The 17,446-nt window shown below is 37.7% G+C and overlaps 1 protein-coding gene across 1 annotated transcript; it reads left to right on the top strand.

The window, feature by feature from the left end:
- Positions 1-12,032: 12,032 nt before the first annotated feature.
- Positions 12,033-12,977, top strand: LOC150053252 (olfactory receptor 5P6). The gene has a single exon (XM_090349001.1). The coding sequence runs from the start codon at positions 12,033-12,035 to the stop codon at positions 12,975-12,977; it is 945 nt and encodes a 314-aa protein (XP_090205127.1).
- Positions 12,978-17,446: the final 4,469 nt, after the last annotated feature.

Consider the following 17,446-nt stretch of genomic DNA (forward strand, 5'->3'; position numbering starts at 1 on the left):
AATATGCCAAGGCTCTCAGATACGACCTACCACATTTACAGGACAAGGGAATAGATCATGAGGAAAAGCAATTGCCTGGAAAAAGAAAAAAAGACTAGCAAGAAATCAACCCCAAATTTCTGCCAAACAAGTCCTTATTGAAAAGCAGTCAGCTCAACTTTCATTCATATTCCCAATGATTCAATCTCTAATAACCTCAAATAGCCCCTAGTTGATTTCTCTTGTTTAACTCTGAGTCTTCACCACATGCAGATATTTCATCTAGATTTCTACCAAATTTTATTTCCAGTACCTGCTCTCTTTAAATTAACCAATCAATACTCTTTTTAGTTAAATTCAGCTCTTTCATGGGTCTGTATCTGTGTGCGTGTGTGTGTGTGTGTGTGCGTGTGTGTGTGTGTGTGTGTGTGTGTGTGTGTGTGTGTGTATGTGTGCATGTGTGCCAGTACTAGGCCTTGAACTCAGGATCCGGAAACTGTCCCTGAGCTTTGCCACTCAAGGCTGGTATTCTACCACATATGCCACAGTTCTTCCAGCTTTTTGCTGATTCCATTTGTGGAAACTCTTGCCCATTCAGAACAAATGACACCTCATTTAAGAAGCCCTTGTAAGGGCTAGGAGTTTGGCCTAGTGGTAGAGTGCTTGCCTAGCATTCACGAAGACCCTAGCTCGATTCCTTAGTACCACAAATGTAGAAAAGAGCCTGAAGTGGTACTGTGGCTTAAGTGGTAAAGCTCTACCCTTGAGAAAGCCCAAGGACAGACCTCAGTCCCTGAGCTCAAGCCCCAGGACTGGCAAAAAAAAAAAAAAAAGAGAGAGAAGAAGAAGAAGAAGCCCTTGTAAGAACAAAAAAGAAAAGTGCTATCATTAAGAAGGAAGATGACTGGGAGGGGACAGGGGAAGGAAATGGGGACAAAAACATAAGAGGGGGAATCAATGTGTGAGAAGTAATGCACCTACTATATGGTGAATGTAATTATAACCTCTCTATACAATACTTCAATAATAAACAATAAAATGAAAAAAAGAAGATGTACTCACTATCTTATGATGTAACTGTTACCCCTCTATAGATCACCCTGACAAAAAATAAAAGAAGGAAGTCTGTTGGGAGGGGAATTTGGTAAATACCAGAACCTCCATGCCAATGGACACAGCAATGAATTAGGAGTTTTTGAAACTAGGAAGAATTGCAAGTGCCTTTCCTGGATTTGTCTTAGCAAGAAAGAAACACACTGTCCAGCAGTTCAAAGCCAGCCCAGGAACAAAAGTCCAATTAATCTCCAGTTAACCACCAGAAAACTGGAAGTGGCACGGTGGCGCCAGTGGTAGAGTGCTAAGCTTGAGCTAAAGAGCTCAGGGACAACACCCAGTCCCAGAGTTCAAGCCACACGACCGAAAAAAAAAAAATCTTTTCCCAGTTGGTTGGCTGTCTTCCTCGATTAATAATTTTGTCCTTAGCTGTAGAGGTACTTTATTTTAATGTACTGTATTCCCACTTGTCAAGTCTCTCTCTTATCTTCCTACCCCTCACACTCTATTCAGGAAGTTCCTGCCTAACCCTGTAAGTTCTACTCTTTCTCCTATTCTCTTGCAGGAGTTTCAGAACTTCAGGTCTGATGTTGAAAGTTTTGGTTCACTTTAAATTGCTACTAGTGCATGGTGACAAGCAGGGATCTACTTTCTTCATATGGCTGCCCAGTTTTTCCAACACCGATGGTTGAAGACTTTTTTTTCCACTTTATGTCTTTGACTCCCTTGTCAACGAGCAGATGACTGTAAGTATGCAGTTTTATATGTGAGTCTTATAATCTGTTCCATTGATCTGCGGGTCTATTTTTATGCCAATACCAAGTGGTTATTTTTATTACAGCTCTGTAGTGGAGTTTGCAATCTCATATTGTGATACAGTCCTCATTGTTTTTTTTGTCTAGCATTTTGGGGGGGAACACTCTATGGTTTTATTGTTCCATATGAATCTTTGTAGTGTTTTGTCTAACTCAGTGAAGAACATCATTGGGATTTTGATGGGGATAGCATTGAATTTATGCATAATTTTTGGCAGTACAGGCCATTTTCACAATACTGATTCTACCTATCCATGAAAAGAGAATGTCTTTCCATTTCCTGGTGTGCTCTTTGATTATGTGTTGTTGTCTTGTTTAGCTGGTTTGTATAGTCTTGGTTTCATTCACACAGACTGAATGTTTCTAAATAATCATCCCTTTCTGCTAGATTTTCTTTCTTTTGTGAGTATAAGTTTTGAAATTAGTCCTTTATAATCATCTGAATTTCTTGAATGTTTGTGTAATGTTTCCTGTGTTATCTCTGATCTTATTGATGGGAATATTTGCTCTTCTTTTTTTAGTTATTCTCACAAATGGTCTGTCCATTTTACTAATTTTTTCAAAACAACACAACTTTTTGTTTCATTGATTTTATGTATAGATTTTTATTTCTATTTCATTGATTTATGCCCTAAACTTTGCTATCCTTCTGCATCTATTACTTTTGTCTTTGATTTTTCTTATTTTCTGAGCAATTGTAATTGCATCATGAGATTATTTACTTGAGTTGTTTGGGTATCAATAAACTGTTTTGTTGAATGGCAACTCCTTTGTACGACTACTGAGAGATAATAAAAATTCTTTTTAAGGAGAACTCAAATAGTATAATTCCTTAGAAAAGCAAAAGTCAAAGTTCAACAAAATGAACACCAGGAAGCAGGTACTTGAAAGTTTTGGAGTGAAGTTGAGGGAAAAAGGATAGCCAAGAAGTGGAGAATGGAGGAGAATGCAGTCAAGAATTCAATATATATCCTACAAAATTGAGAAGTGTGAGGGAAAGAGTAGGAGGGTGGGAATGTTGAAAGCGGTGACATCAATCAAGATGCATTGTAATCATTATATGCTTTGTTAAAAGGCAACTCCCTTGCACAACTACTTAAAAATAATTTTTTTAAAGTGCTGGCTAGGACAAAGCTGCTCTTCTGAATCTGAGCAGACAGGGCTTCTCGGTGGCACAGACCCGACGGCTGCAGATGGAGCCACACAGACCTTGCGCGAGCCCAGAGCCGATACCCGGCCATGCACAGTCCTGCCAGCTTCACTGAACCGGAGAATCCAGCAATTTGTGAGTACCTCTGAGGAGAAGTTTCCACTTCTGCTGGCGAAACAGCATTGGGAGGAAGCCCCTCCTCCACCAGCTGAGAGCAGCACCATCTTGACTGCTGGCAAAGACTGGGCCAAAGCAATTAGAGCCTGAGAGGTGGTGCTGGCAGCTATCATTCTAATGGGTAAAGGATTTCCCAGCTATACCTTAGCTGGAAGTCTGCCCCCAGAGCTGCTGAAGTCCGACCCCTTCGCAGGCCACAGACCTGGTAAACAAAGCCGCCCTTGACTCTTTCAGCTTCACATTCCCAAGCAAGCAATCTGATCCGAAAAACCACAAAGCCAAATCACAAGAGAAAAAGACTTTCTGAAGTGTTTGGATCCAGAATTTAGTGGAGACACAAGTTTCCTATCCTTTGCCCCGCCCAAAGAAAAACCTGAAGAATACCCTTTTTCTTTCTTTTTTTCTTTTTGTTTGTTGTTTGTGGTTGTTGTTCTTTTTCTTTGCATTTTTTTTTCTATTTTTCTTCTACCCCTTTTCATTTGCATTTTCAGGTGTTCTTATTTTCTCTTTACCATTTTACCTACGCTTCTTTTTAATGTTGTTTGTTTTTTGTTTTTTTCTCTTTCCTTTCCCGCATTCCTCTGTCACTGTGTTTGTTCCTGAAAACATAGTGACAGCTCTGGGTACAGTCTGAATACAAACAATATCTATATTGATACAGTCACCTGCTTTTTAATTTCCTGGTTCTCAACCCTAGTATTTTTTGGGTAAAAGCTTACAATAGTGAGAAATCTCCCCCCAACTTTTTCTTTTTCTTTTCTTTTTGTTTTTGTTTTTTGTTTTTCTGTTTTTCTTTCTGTATTGTTTTAATATTTTTGTTGTTGTTGTTTTTATCGTGCTTTGCTTCTTTTTTTCTTTCTTTTTAAAATTTTTTATCATTGAAATCTCCTATATCTAACTCCCTCTCTTCTCTATATATTCTTCTTATTACTCTTCTTACTTTCATAAGTTTTATCTAATCTTTTCTAAATTTTGTACTCAAATATTCTATCTGCTTACCACCTTAGTTCAGTTATCCTTATGCTATACCTTTTCTTCATTACTATAATAATCTTACACTCCTATGTTATTCTTTTCATACCTCCCCTGTTGTCTCTCATACTATTTTTCTATCTCTGGTCCTCTGTTCATCCTTTAACTCTTATAATGCATGGATCTACATTTGATGGTTGTTGAGCAATGCAGTTTATCTAGGTGTTCAATTATACTCTAGGTCCAGAGGAACTTAAATACAATACAGATTGGATTGAGAGGCTTATTGTTTGGGTCATAAATTGGTTATCAGTGATTGTATTAGATTTGTCTATAAGTACACAAAAAGAAAGAGAGTGATAATACCAATTAAAAATTGTGAACATCTATGGTCAGCGAGCTAAAGAGGTCTAGGTTGATTATATCTGAAAAAGTATGATCTTGTTTAGAATTAATCTTGCTCCCATTTTCAAATGGGCAGAACAAGAAACTAAAGAAAAATTTCAAATCAAGGAATAACATCTCCCACCTAATAAGAACAGACAACGGAGCAGTCAGTGACAAACCTAGAGGAGATTCTTCCAAGTGCTATACAAATGCAATTGAGAAACATCATTAATGAAAAGTGTGAAACTATAAAGAAAGAGATAAGGGAGGAAGCCACAGCTAAACAAGAGGAAACCATAAACAAGGTGATAAGTGAAAAAGAAGAAGCCATAAAGGAGGCCATAATAAAAGTTTTTCAAAGAAAGACGGATGAATTCATAGAATCCACAAATAAAAAAGTGACCAAACTCCTGCAAATGTCCAAAGAGAATAAAGCTACTGAGTTAACCACTCAAATGGAAATCAAGGAGTTAAAGACATCCATACATGATCTAAGACAAGAGATGCAAGGAATCAAAAATGAGCAATTAGAAGCAAGGGAGATGAAGAATAAAGTAGATAGGTTTGATAGCAGGTTAGACAATGCAGAAGAGAGAATTTCTGGGCCTGAAGATAATTTAGTTCTTATAGAGAAAGAACAGAAAATGAGTCAATCCAAATCCAGGAAATATGAGAGAGCACTTCAGGAGGACCAAGATACAATTAGGAAGCCTAATTTAAGGCTAATTGGTATTGAGGAGGGTCTGGAAAAGAGGTCAATGGGATTGGAAATATACTTCAGGGAATCATCACAGAGAACTTTCCAAATATCCAGAAGGGCAGGCCCATCCAGATACAAGAAACTTTTAGAACCCCAGACAGACCTGACCAGAAAAGAACATTCCACCGCCACATTTTAATCCGAACAGGATCAATAGAAACCAAAGAAAAAATCCTAAAGGCATCCAGGCAGAAGAGATCAATCACCTACAAAGGCAAATCAATCGGAATAACCCCAGATTTCTCAGCAGAGACCATGCAGAGATTGGAAGCATATATGTCATGGCCTTAAGTCAAATAATTACCAACCAAGAATACTGTAGCCAGCTAAGCTCTCATTCATAACTGAGGGAACAATAAAAACATTCCATTCCAGGGAAAAGCTGCAATATTACGTAGCAACCAAACCAATATTACAGAAAATTCTCAAAGATGTTCTACACATAGAAAACCAACACAAATGTAATACAGAGAAAGAAATGGCAAGTAAACATCATACCATCTAAGTACCACAAGAACTGTCAGGACCCAGGCCCTAATGAAAGCTTTTTAAAAATGGCAGGAACTAATAAATATTTCTCAATCCTAACTCTCAATATCAATGGACTTAACTCTCCAATTAAATGGCATAGTCTGTCTAGTTGGATCAAAAAGCAAAATCCATCATTCTGCTGTCTTCAAGAGACACATCTTACCCAAAAAAACATACATTTTTTGAAAGTGAGAGGTTGGAATAAACTCTATCAAGCTAACGGCCCCCATAAACAGGCTGGAGTTGCCATCCTCATATCAGATAAAATAGATTTCAAACTAAAATTAGTGAGAAAAGACAAAGAAGGTTACTACATACTACTAAAGGGATCTTTCCTCCAGGAGGAAATAACCATCCTAAATATCTACACACCCAATCCCGGAGCTCCAAACTTCATCAAGCAAACTTTACCTTCACTGAAACCATACATAGATCAAAACACAGTGATTATTGGTGACTTTAACACACCACTCTCACCTATGGACAGATCAACCAGGCAGAAACTCAGATGAGAAACCTTAGAATTGAACAACTGTATAGACCAACTAGATCTAACAGATATCTACAGATTATTTCACCCAGCAACAACACAATATACATTTTTTTCAGCAGCACATGGAACATTTTCCAAAATAGACCACATTTTAGGCCATAAAACAAACCTGGGCAGATTCAGAAACAATGAAATTATTCCCTGCACTCTCTCAGACTACAAGGGCATCAAATCAGAACTGAACACCAGTCTCCACCAACAAAAACACTGTAACTCATGGAGATTGAACAACACACTGTTGAATCAACAATGGGTCATCCAGGAGATCAGAACAGAAATCCAACATTTTATGAAATTCAACAAAAAGGAGTACACAAAATATTAGCTACTTTGGAACATAAGAAAGACAGTATTCAGAGGAAAATTTATAGCTCTGAGTGCCTACAATAACAAATTGGAAAAATTACAAACCAACAATTTAACGTATCAATTTAACGTATCACCTTAAGCGCCTGGAAGAACTGCAACAAACCAACCCTAATCCCAGTAGAAGGAAGGAAATTATTAAAATCAAAGCAGAATTAAATGAATTGGAGAACAAAAAAAACTATAGAAAAATTCAACCAAACAAGGAGTTGGTTCTTTGAAAAAATTAACAAAATTGACAGACCCTTAGCAAATCTTACCAAAAAAAGAAGGGAGCATACCGAAATAAACAAAATCACAGATGAAAATGGAAATATCATGAAAGAAATTACCAAGACCCAGAGCATAATGAGGGAATACTTTTCAAACTTTTATGCCAAAAAATTTGAGAATCTAGAAGAAATGGATGAATTTCTACCCAATATTAACATACCCACACTGAACCAAGAAGAACTAACCCAACTAAACAGACCTATTTCAAGCACTGAAATAGCAATGGCAATAAGAGAACTTTCACCTAAGAAAAGCCCAGGGCCAGATTGATTCACAGCTGAATTCTATAAGGTCTTCAAAGCAGAGCTCACACCAATACTCCTCAAGCTCTTCAACGAAATTGAAAATGAAGGCTCTTTGCCAAACTCATTCTACAAAGCCAGTATAACCCTCATCCCCAAACCAGACAGAGATTCATCAAAGAAAGAGAACTATAGACCCATTTCCTTGATGAATATTGATGCAAAACTTCTCAACAAAATACTGGCCAATCCTCTATAACAACTCATCAAAAAAATTATACACTATGATCAAACAGGATTCATCAAAGGGAGGCAAAGCTGGTTCAACATACATAAATCAATTAATATAATTCAACACATCAACAGGAGCAAAGACAAAAACTAGATGATTGTCTCAATAGATGTAGAAAAGGCATTTGACTAGATCCAACACCCCTTTATGCTAAAAGCTCTGGAGAAAGTAGAAATCCAGGGAACATTCCTCAGTATAATATAGGCTTGTATCACACACCCACTCCTGGTATGATAGTTTATGACGAAAAGCTAAAGGCATTCCCTCTAAAATCAGGAATGAGACAAGGATGCCCATTCTCTCTACTCCTCTTTAATATAGTATTAGAATTCCTAGCCAGAGCAATAAGGCAAGAAGCAAGCATAAAAAGGGGATTCAAATACGGAAAGAGGAAGTTAAATTTTCCCCCTTTCCTGATGACATGATTCTGTATTTAAAGAACCCTATAGACTTCACTCCCAAGCTCCTTGACCTGATTCAAAACTACAGCAAGTTAGCAGGGTATAAAATTAACCCTCAAAAATCAACTGCCTTCCTGTATGCCAACAGTGAGAGGAACGAGGCAACAATCAGGAAAGCAACTCCTTTTGCAATAGCCTCAAAGAAAATAATGTACCTAGGAATTAACTTAATTAAGAATGTAAAGGACCTTTTTGATGAAAACTCTAAAACCCTAAAAAAGGAAATTAAAGCAGAACTGAGGAAATGGAAAAAACCTCCCATGCTCCTGGATTGGAAGAATCAACATCGTGAAAATGACAAGCTTGCCAAGGGCTATCTACAAATTCAACGCAATATCCATCAATATCCCAATGTCATTCTTTAAAGAAATAGAAGACGCAATCAACAATTTCATATGCAATAATAAAAGACCCCATATAGCAAAAACACTTCTTAGCAGAAAGAACAGTGCAGGAGGAATTTCAATACCAAACTTTAGACTCTATTACAGAGCTATACTAATCAGAACAGCTTGGTACTGGCACAAGAACAGGCCTGAAGACCAATGGAATAGAACTGAGGACTCAGATATTAAACCACAGACCTATGGCTATCTAATCTTTAACAAGAGCCAAAAAAATAGAATGGAAGAAAGAGAGCCTCTTCAACAAGGGGTGCCGATAGAAAACGAAAGTTGGATCCTTCTTTGTCACCCTGCACGAGGATTAACTCCAAATGAATCAAAGACCTCGAGGTAAAAGCAAATACACTGAAAACTTTACAAGAAGGAATAGGAGACACACTAGGACTGATTGGCACAGGTCGAAACTTTCTCAACAAGGACCAAGAAACACAACAAATCAGAGAATGGCTGGATAAGTGGGAATGCATTAAACTGCAGAGCTTCTGTATGGCAAAGGACATAGCTAGTAAATTAATTAGAAAGCCTACAGAATGGGAGAAGATCTTCACTAACCATACAACAGACAATGGACTCATATCTAAAATATATCAACAGCACAAAAAATTGAATCATGCCAAAACTAATTGCCAAAGAATCAAGCAAACCATTAAAAGATGGGCCAAAGACTTCAAGAGTGTATTCACTAAAGAAAAAAAAAGAATGGCCTATAGACACATGAAGAAATGCTCAACATCTCTGGTCATAAAAGAAATGCAAATCAAAACAACTCTAAGATTCCACCTCACTCCAGTTAAAATGTCAAGGATCAAGAAAACGAATAATAACAGATGCTGGAGAGGATGTGGCCAGGAGGGATCACTACTACACTGTTGGTGGGAGTGCAAACTGGCTCAGCCACTATGGAAAGCAGTATGGCAGTTCCTCAAAGGACTAAACATAGAGCTCCCCTATAACCCAGCAATTCCACTACTTGGCATTTACCAAATCACCCAGAAACAAGGGCATACTAAATCCACTAGCACAGTGATGTTCATTGCAGCACTATTTACCATATCAAAGATATGGAATCAACCCAGATGCCCCTCAGTTGATGAGTGGATTAACAAGATGTGGTATTTATACACAATGGAATTCTATGCTGATGTCAGAAAGAATGACATCGCCCCATTTGTAAGGAAATGGAAAGACTTAGAAAAAATCATATTAAGTGAAGTGAGCCAGACTCAAAGGAACACAGGCCCAATAATCTCCCTCATTTGTCATAATCAGTTGAAACCTTGGGCTCTCCGAGGAGAGATTTACAATAGAAGAAAATTAAGAGACATTAGGCCAAATAGTATGGCACTAAGTGGAAGGAACTCCAAAATAAGGAAACAAAAACCGTATAATGAGTGACTGTTGTCCTTAATGTACTATGTTATCATTCATCTCTTTTGCCATACTGGTTATCTCATACTGTTATAATTTTTCAATGGGTTATCTGATATATTTTATGTGTGCTTTATTGGTTATTTAAAATTGGATAGGGAAGATGGGAAATCAAGATAAGCGGGGGGAGGGTGTGAGAGAAATGGGGACCATGTCATGAGAAAGGGTATCAACGTTTGTGAATTTACATACCTTCTATCTGGTGAATATAATTTACCCTTCTATTATTCACAATAAAAAAAAAGTTGAAAAAAAAGTGCTGGCTAATACAGTACAGTAAAAAATTCTGACTACTAGGATGCCATTACAAACAACAAAAGCCACAACAAAACAAAGTACTGAACAGCAAACACATATTGAATGCTTAAAGCATTTGTTTCTAAATTAGCACTATTGTTTAATCATAATCTTCAAAGAGAGCTTCAACTAATACTTACCCGTAAGACAATTTGTTTAATTATTCTCTTGAGGAAATACTAAGGAAAGACTATTGATGTATGCATGCACACCTAGATAAGAAACACAAGCATAAATTGATCTCTTGAGAATCGATAACATGTTGGAGAATCAGTTGTGTTGTGTGAATTGAATTGCCCAGTATCCTCTCTAGAACCTAAGAAAGGCTCTATGATGATTTGAATTATAGTTGAGCCCTTAGTTTCATTAGAGATTAATCCCCAAAGGAGAACAATAATTATTAAACAACTAGCTCTCTCTATATATCCATTATGGCTTTGTGTTGCTACCAAAAGATGAGTAAATTCTCATTTGTTTCAAGAGGTAAGAGTCTGACTTTTGTTAGTTAATGTTCTTAGTATTATTTACTATTTGAGAAAAGTTTGCTCTCTGTAGTTTACAATTTTCTCATGTCATAGTTTGAAAACAGGGCTGATATAATCAAGCAATCAGATGGTGGGTTACTTTGACTAGCTCTGCTTTATCACCAATAGTCATAGTCCATTACTAGAATTCCTGTTTATGTAAACATAAGACCGAAGCAGACACTGTCTTTTCAGCATTATCCAAATTTTGGTACTAAAACAATATGCTAGGTTTCAGTTAGCTTGGGGTTTTGTTAATTGAAATGTTAAAAACCTGAAGATGTAAAAATTCTTTGCATAAATATTTTGCATATGAATATTTAGAGTCATTCAAACTTTATAGAAAGCTTAGTATACATATCCAGAATCCACTTGTGCACTGTTCAGAGATTTCAATTAAGGGTTTTTAGCATATAATTTATCTTCTATGTTATTTGAAATGAGTTTACTTCAACTAAGATGTTGCCAGTTAGACATCATTATTATGATGGGTGGCAGAGATTTGTTTCATTTGATAGACCCTACTTTAAGTTGAGATAAGTATTCAAATTTTCCCTATCTATAATGACTGCAACAATACCTCAAAGAATTTGCAAAAACACTATCTCTCGTTTAAATTATTTAAAACTCCAGTGAAATAGGTGGTAAGAAATATGGATGGCCTCCTTTTTACCCTAATTTAGAATTTGTTTCTTCTTATGGTACTGGAAAAGTTTATTTCTTCTCAGTATACTTTAGTATTAGACAGATATCTTGAAGCATAAAAAAGTCCATAATTACTGAACAAATAGGCAGTCTCTTGGGCTTCATGCTTCTAACTTTATCACTTGCTATATAATCATGTGAATATTTTATATTCTCTTTCAGCCTCTACTAACTCAATTCTACAGTGATAATGGAATTAATGCTTTAGAACATTTAGTGAATCATATATTTGTAAATATTTGTGTAAGTATGTAATTCCCAGATGCATGTTTATCATTTTCTAAACACTCAAATAATTATGACCTACTATCAAAGTTCTTGCTAAATTCTACTGGTTTATCTTTCCATTAAAATCTGCATTCATTGTTATTTCCATTGCCTTGTCGTTTTATTACATGAGTGTAAAGTCACTGCATACAATTTCAAAACCATAAGCATAAAAGAAGAGACACAATGCATTGTGGAATTTTCAGGGTATATTTTCTTTAAAAATTTTAAATTGAAGATTGATATATTATTTTCAAAAATGTGCAAGTTCTTGAATGTCTTTGTTTTTAATAACATTCCATATTTATTAAAGAAAATGATATCATTATTTTATGTATAAAAGTTTCATGAGATTTTTTTCATCCTGGATTTGTTTGGCAGCAGCTCTATTGTCTGATGGATTCCCTAGTGTTTAGGAACCACACCTCATTGACAGAGTTCATTCTGTTGGGCTTAACACATGATCCAGTCCTTCGAGTCTTCCTCTTCATCATCATCCTCTGCATCTACCTGGTGACCATATGTGGAAATCTCTGCACAATCCTGCTCATCAGAGTCTCCACTCAGCTCCACCACCCCATGTACTTTTTCCTCAGCCATTTAGCTTTTGCTGACATGGGCTACTCTTCTTCTGTCACACCCAACATGCTGGTCAACTTTGTGGTGGAGAGAAATACAATCTCCTATCTTGGTTGTGCCATCCAGCTTGGTTCAGTTGTTTTCTTTGGGTCATCTGAGTGCTTCCTTCTGGCTTCCATGGCCTATGATCGCTTTATGGCCATTTGTAACCCACTGCTGTATTCAACCAAAATGTCCACAAGAGTCTGTGTTCTATTAGTATTAGTTGCTTATCTTGGTGGTTTTCTTAACACTTGCTCTTTTAACTTATGCTTCTATTCTTTATTCTTCTGTGGAACAAATAAGATCAATCATTTTTTCTGTGATTTTGCTCCTTTAGTGGAGCTCTCTTGTTCTGATGTCAGTGTCTCTGCCGTGGTTCCCTCATTTACAGCTGGTGCCATCATTGTGATCACATTGATTGTGATAGCCGTGTCCTACAGCTACATCCTCATCACCATCCTGAAGATGCGCTCCACTGAGGGTCGCCACAAGGCCTTCTCCACCTGCACCTCCCACCTCACAGCCGTTACTCTGTTCTATGGGACCATTACATTCATCTATGTGCTGCCCAAATCCAGCTACTCCACTGACCAGAACAAGGTGATATCTGTGTTCTACATGGTGGTGATCCCCATGTTGAACCCCCTCATCTACAGCCTCAGGAATAATGAGATTAAGGGGGCTCTGAAGAGAGAACTTGGGAGGAAAATAGTGTCTTAGTGATAGCTGTTATTTTGTAGGACTTATTATACAGGCAATATCATCTAAAGAGAATGAGGGTCTATCTCTGTGGTAAAGCACTTGCCGAGCGTTCATAAAGCCCTGGGTTGACCACCAATATTGAAAATGCATTTGTCTACATAGATAGAGAAAGATGCTTACATACATAAATAGACATATCATGAACACAATAATAAAGGGGGAAATGTGGTTAGTTAACCTATACCCCTATTTGAGAGGTGAAGATTGAAGAATCACAGATCAATGCTAGCCCAGGTGAAGAACTTCTCCAGACTTCATTGAAGTCTTGATAGGCCTACCAAGTGCAATGTCCAACTCCAATCCCAAGTATTGCCAAAAAGGAGACATAATAAATAAGCAACATATTATAGTAGCATAATATGTGATGCAAGGGATAGTAACATAATAAATGGAAACTGACTGTGGCTGAAACATTTCTCTTGATTTATTCTTGTTTATTGAGGACCCTTATAGCAGGAGAATTTTGAGGTGAAATAGCACATAAAAGGCTCATGATGACTTGTCTTTAAAGTTTACTAACAGATGTGTAAGGCATCTTACCAAATATTGACCCCATTACATATTTGAATGTTTCAAGAGTTAGATCTAATGACCAAATGTTAGTAATAGTAGTGGGAGCCTGGTAAGGATAGTAGTAACAGCAGTGGACAGGGTGAGCTTGCTGACTTCGTTCCAGGTACTCTTCTGGGTATCATATAGGTGTTAACCCAAGTAATCCACATCATATTCCTACTACATTCTATCCCATGCTTGCTCTACAGAAGATTCAAGTGATAAACCTGAAGATGAAGTAGAAGTTCAAACCCAAATATGCTCCTCGTTATTGCGTCTTTAAGGTGTGCATCCTTGTGGAGGGCTGGAGGGATAAGCTGTTTGAGAACTTTTGACCACTCTGGCTTTTTCAATACACATGTACACATACACATGTATTATTATTGTAAAGGTGATGTACAGAAGGGTGAAGTTACTTAGGTCAGGTAAAGAGTACATTTCTTTTTGGACAATGTTACCCGTTCTCTCTCTCTTTATGGTAGTTGTTCCCTCTCATCCCCACATACAATGTATATAGTTCATTTTCAACAGAGTGGTGCATAGTGAATATAAGTCTGGTACTATATGACCTGCAAGGCAATGGAAAAACTTGCAAAGAAATTATTCACTGAAGCATGCCAAACCTCGAGAAACATAGGTCACTTGGTTTCCCTCACTTGTGGTAACTAGAATGTGACTAGAAATCTACAAGTAAACACACTTGATGGTAAAATACAAAAAAATACACTTGCACACGATAAACTATACTGGTGTCTAGACATTCACATGGTGAGCCTGAAGGTGGATATTCTTAGGAGAGGATCAGGAAGGTTCAATAGCTATGCACATATGATCATATGAAAATGATGTTTATTGAAATGAACTCCAAGAAGTGGAAAGGACAGACATTTTTCCTTTGTTAGTTTTTTTGTTTGTTTGTTTTCTGTTCCTTTTGTCTTCTTTGGAAGTTTATCTGTTTTGGGGACAGAAAGTCGGGCATAGAAAGGATGGGACAAAGAGTGAACCTCTAGGGTCTTTATCTCTGATACATTCCTGTCTAGAAAACCATTCCTATTATAGGTGTCTGTAGGGTGTCTTCATGTGAGCCTGCCAAACTCATGCACAGTCCCTCAATTTCTGAAATAAATGAATAAGAAGCCATATAACTGTGTCTAAATGGTTAAAGGCCTAGATTTGCTTCCATTGATGAAAAAGTAATGTAACTTCTCTCAGAACCTACCTCTTATTACTTTTTTATTATTTTATGTTTATGTTATTTTATTGCCAGGGTAAGGTATAGAGTGGTTACAGTTACATTTGTCAGGTAGTGGGTACATTACTTCTCACACCTTAATTGCATCTTCTACCTCTTACTATTCAAAGGAAGATATGAATCTCTAGATGGAAAAGAAGTATAAGATTTTAAAGATATGAGGAAGCCAAACACATATGGATTTCAAGACTTGAGGAAAAACAAAGGAGAGGGTCCCATGAGTTTCCTTGTCCTCTGAAAGTACAACAGAGAGCCTCCATCCAAGCTCTATCAGAAGGGTCCATAAATAAAAGTGTTACACTTCCTAGCCAGAAAATTGAAATGAAAATTGAAATGATTACAAGAGTGTGCATGCACACACACACACACACACACACACACACACACACACACGCACACGAAAAAATAATACCAACCCACTTTCCCAAATTTCTTTGGAGTCTACTGAGAGAATGAAGTCCACCCCACCTCCTGCCAATTCCCAGCCTGACTAGAGTCAACAGTTCTGACTGGGAGATTGCTGGGGCCTGCTGGCAGCAAATTGGGATTCCTGAAATAGGGGGCAGGGACTGGAAAAAATAGAAAAGAGACAAACAGATGGGGTCCGGGAGGTCTGCAGCCCAGGTAAAGACTGCAGCCCTGTTTATTTTCAACTCAAGGCTTATATCCCTTCTTGAAACCAAGGAACTTCCTGGTGTTACATCCAGATGGTAAATCAGGGAACTGTTGGGGGTTACATTCATATGGTAAATCTCAGATCAATTGAACAGAACAAGGCCAAAAAACAATAAGACAATAAAGCAATTATCTGATGCAAATCAAAGTACAGTTTATTCCACTCTGGCTCCCAACAGGAGATGAGCTTCCCTGCAATCTGGAAGTTAGAGATCTGATCAGGAAACTAGGAGGGAGGAGAGGGGAGAGGAGAAGATAGGGAGTGGGAGGAGGAGGAGAAAGAGGAGCAGGAGGAGGAGCAGCAAGAGGAAAAAGGGGATGAGGAGGAGAAAAGGGAGGAGGAAGAAGAAAAAGACAAAGATAGAAGAAGAAGAAGAAGAAGAAGAAGAAGAAGAAGAAGAAGAAGAAGAAGAAGAAGAAGAAGAAGAAGAAGAAGAAGAAGAAGAAGAGCACGAGGAGGAGAAGGAGGAAGAGGAGGAGGAGGAGGAGGAGCAGGAGGAGGAGGAGGAGGGGAAGCCCTTGTAAGAACAAAAAAGAAAAGTGCTACCACTAAGAAGAAAGATGACTGGGAGGGGGCAGGGGAAGGGAATGGGGACAAAAACATAAGAGGGGGAATCAATGTGTGAGAAGTAATGCACCAACGATCTGGTGAATGAATTATAACCCCTCTATATATTACTTCAATAATAAAAAATAAAATGAAAAAAGAAGTGATGTCCTCACTACCTTACGATGTAACTGTAACCCCTCTATACATCACCCTCACAAAAAATAAAAGAAGGAAGTCTGTTGGGAGGGGAATTTGGTAAGTACCAGAACCTCCATGCCAATGGACACAGCAATGAATTAGGAGTTTTTGAAACTAGGAAGAATTGCAAGTGCCTTTCCTGGATTTGTCTTAGCAAGAAAGAAACACACTGTCCAGCAGTTCAAAGCCAGCCCAGGCACAAAAGTCCAATTAATCTCCAGTTAACCACCAGGAAACTGGAAGTGGCACGGTGGCGCCAGTGGTAGAGTGCTAAGCTTGACCTAAAGAGCTCAGGGACAACACCCAGTCCCAGAGTTCAAGCCACAGACCGAAAAAAAAAATCTTTTCCCAGTTGGTTGGCTGTCTTCCTCGATTAATAATTTTGTCTTTAGCTGTAGAGATACTTTATTTTAATGTACGGTATTCCCACTCGTCAAGTCTCTCTCTTATCTTCCTACCCCTCACACTCTATTCAGGAAGTTCCTGCCTAACCCTGTAAGTTCTACTCTTTCTCCTATTCTCTTGCAGGAGTTTCAGAACTTCAGGTCTGATGTTGAAAGTTTTGGTTCACTTTAAATTGCTACTAGTGTATGGTGACGAGCAGGGATCTACTTTCTTCATATGGCTGCCCAGTTTTTCCAACACCGATGGTTGAAGACTTTTTTTTTTCCCACTATTATGTCTTTGAATCCTTTGTCAAAGAGCAGATGACTGTAAGTATGCAGTTTTATATGTGAGTCTTATAATCTGTTCCATTGATCTGCGGGTCGATTTTTATGCCAATACCAAGCAGTTATTTTTATTACAGCTCAGTAGTGGAGTTTGCGATCTCATATTGTGATACAGTCCTCATTGTTTTTTTTGTCTAGCATTTTGGGGGGGGAGCACGCTATGGTTTTTATTGTTCCATATGAATCTTTGTAGTGTTTTGTCTATCTCAGTGAAGAACATCATTGGGATTTTGATGGGGATAGCATTGAATATGTATATAATTTTTGGCAGTACAGGCCATTTTCACAATACTGATTCTACCTATCCATGAACAGAGAATGTCTTTCCATTTCCTGGTGTCTCTTTGATTATGTGTTGTTGTCTTGTTTAGCTGGTTTGTATAGTCTTGGTTTCATTCACACAGATTGAATGTTTCTAAATAATCATCCCTTTCTGCTGGATTTCTTTCTTTTGTGAGTATAAGTTTTG

The sequence above is a fragment of the Megascapheus bottae genome, chromosome 16 (assembly GCF_031878675.1).
Source record: "Megascapheus bottae isolate mThoBot1 chromosome 16, mThoBot2.hap1, whole genome shotgun sequence".
NCBI lineage: Eukaryota > Metazoa > Chordata > Mammalia > Rodentia > Geomyidae > Megascapheus > Megascapheus bottae.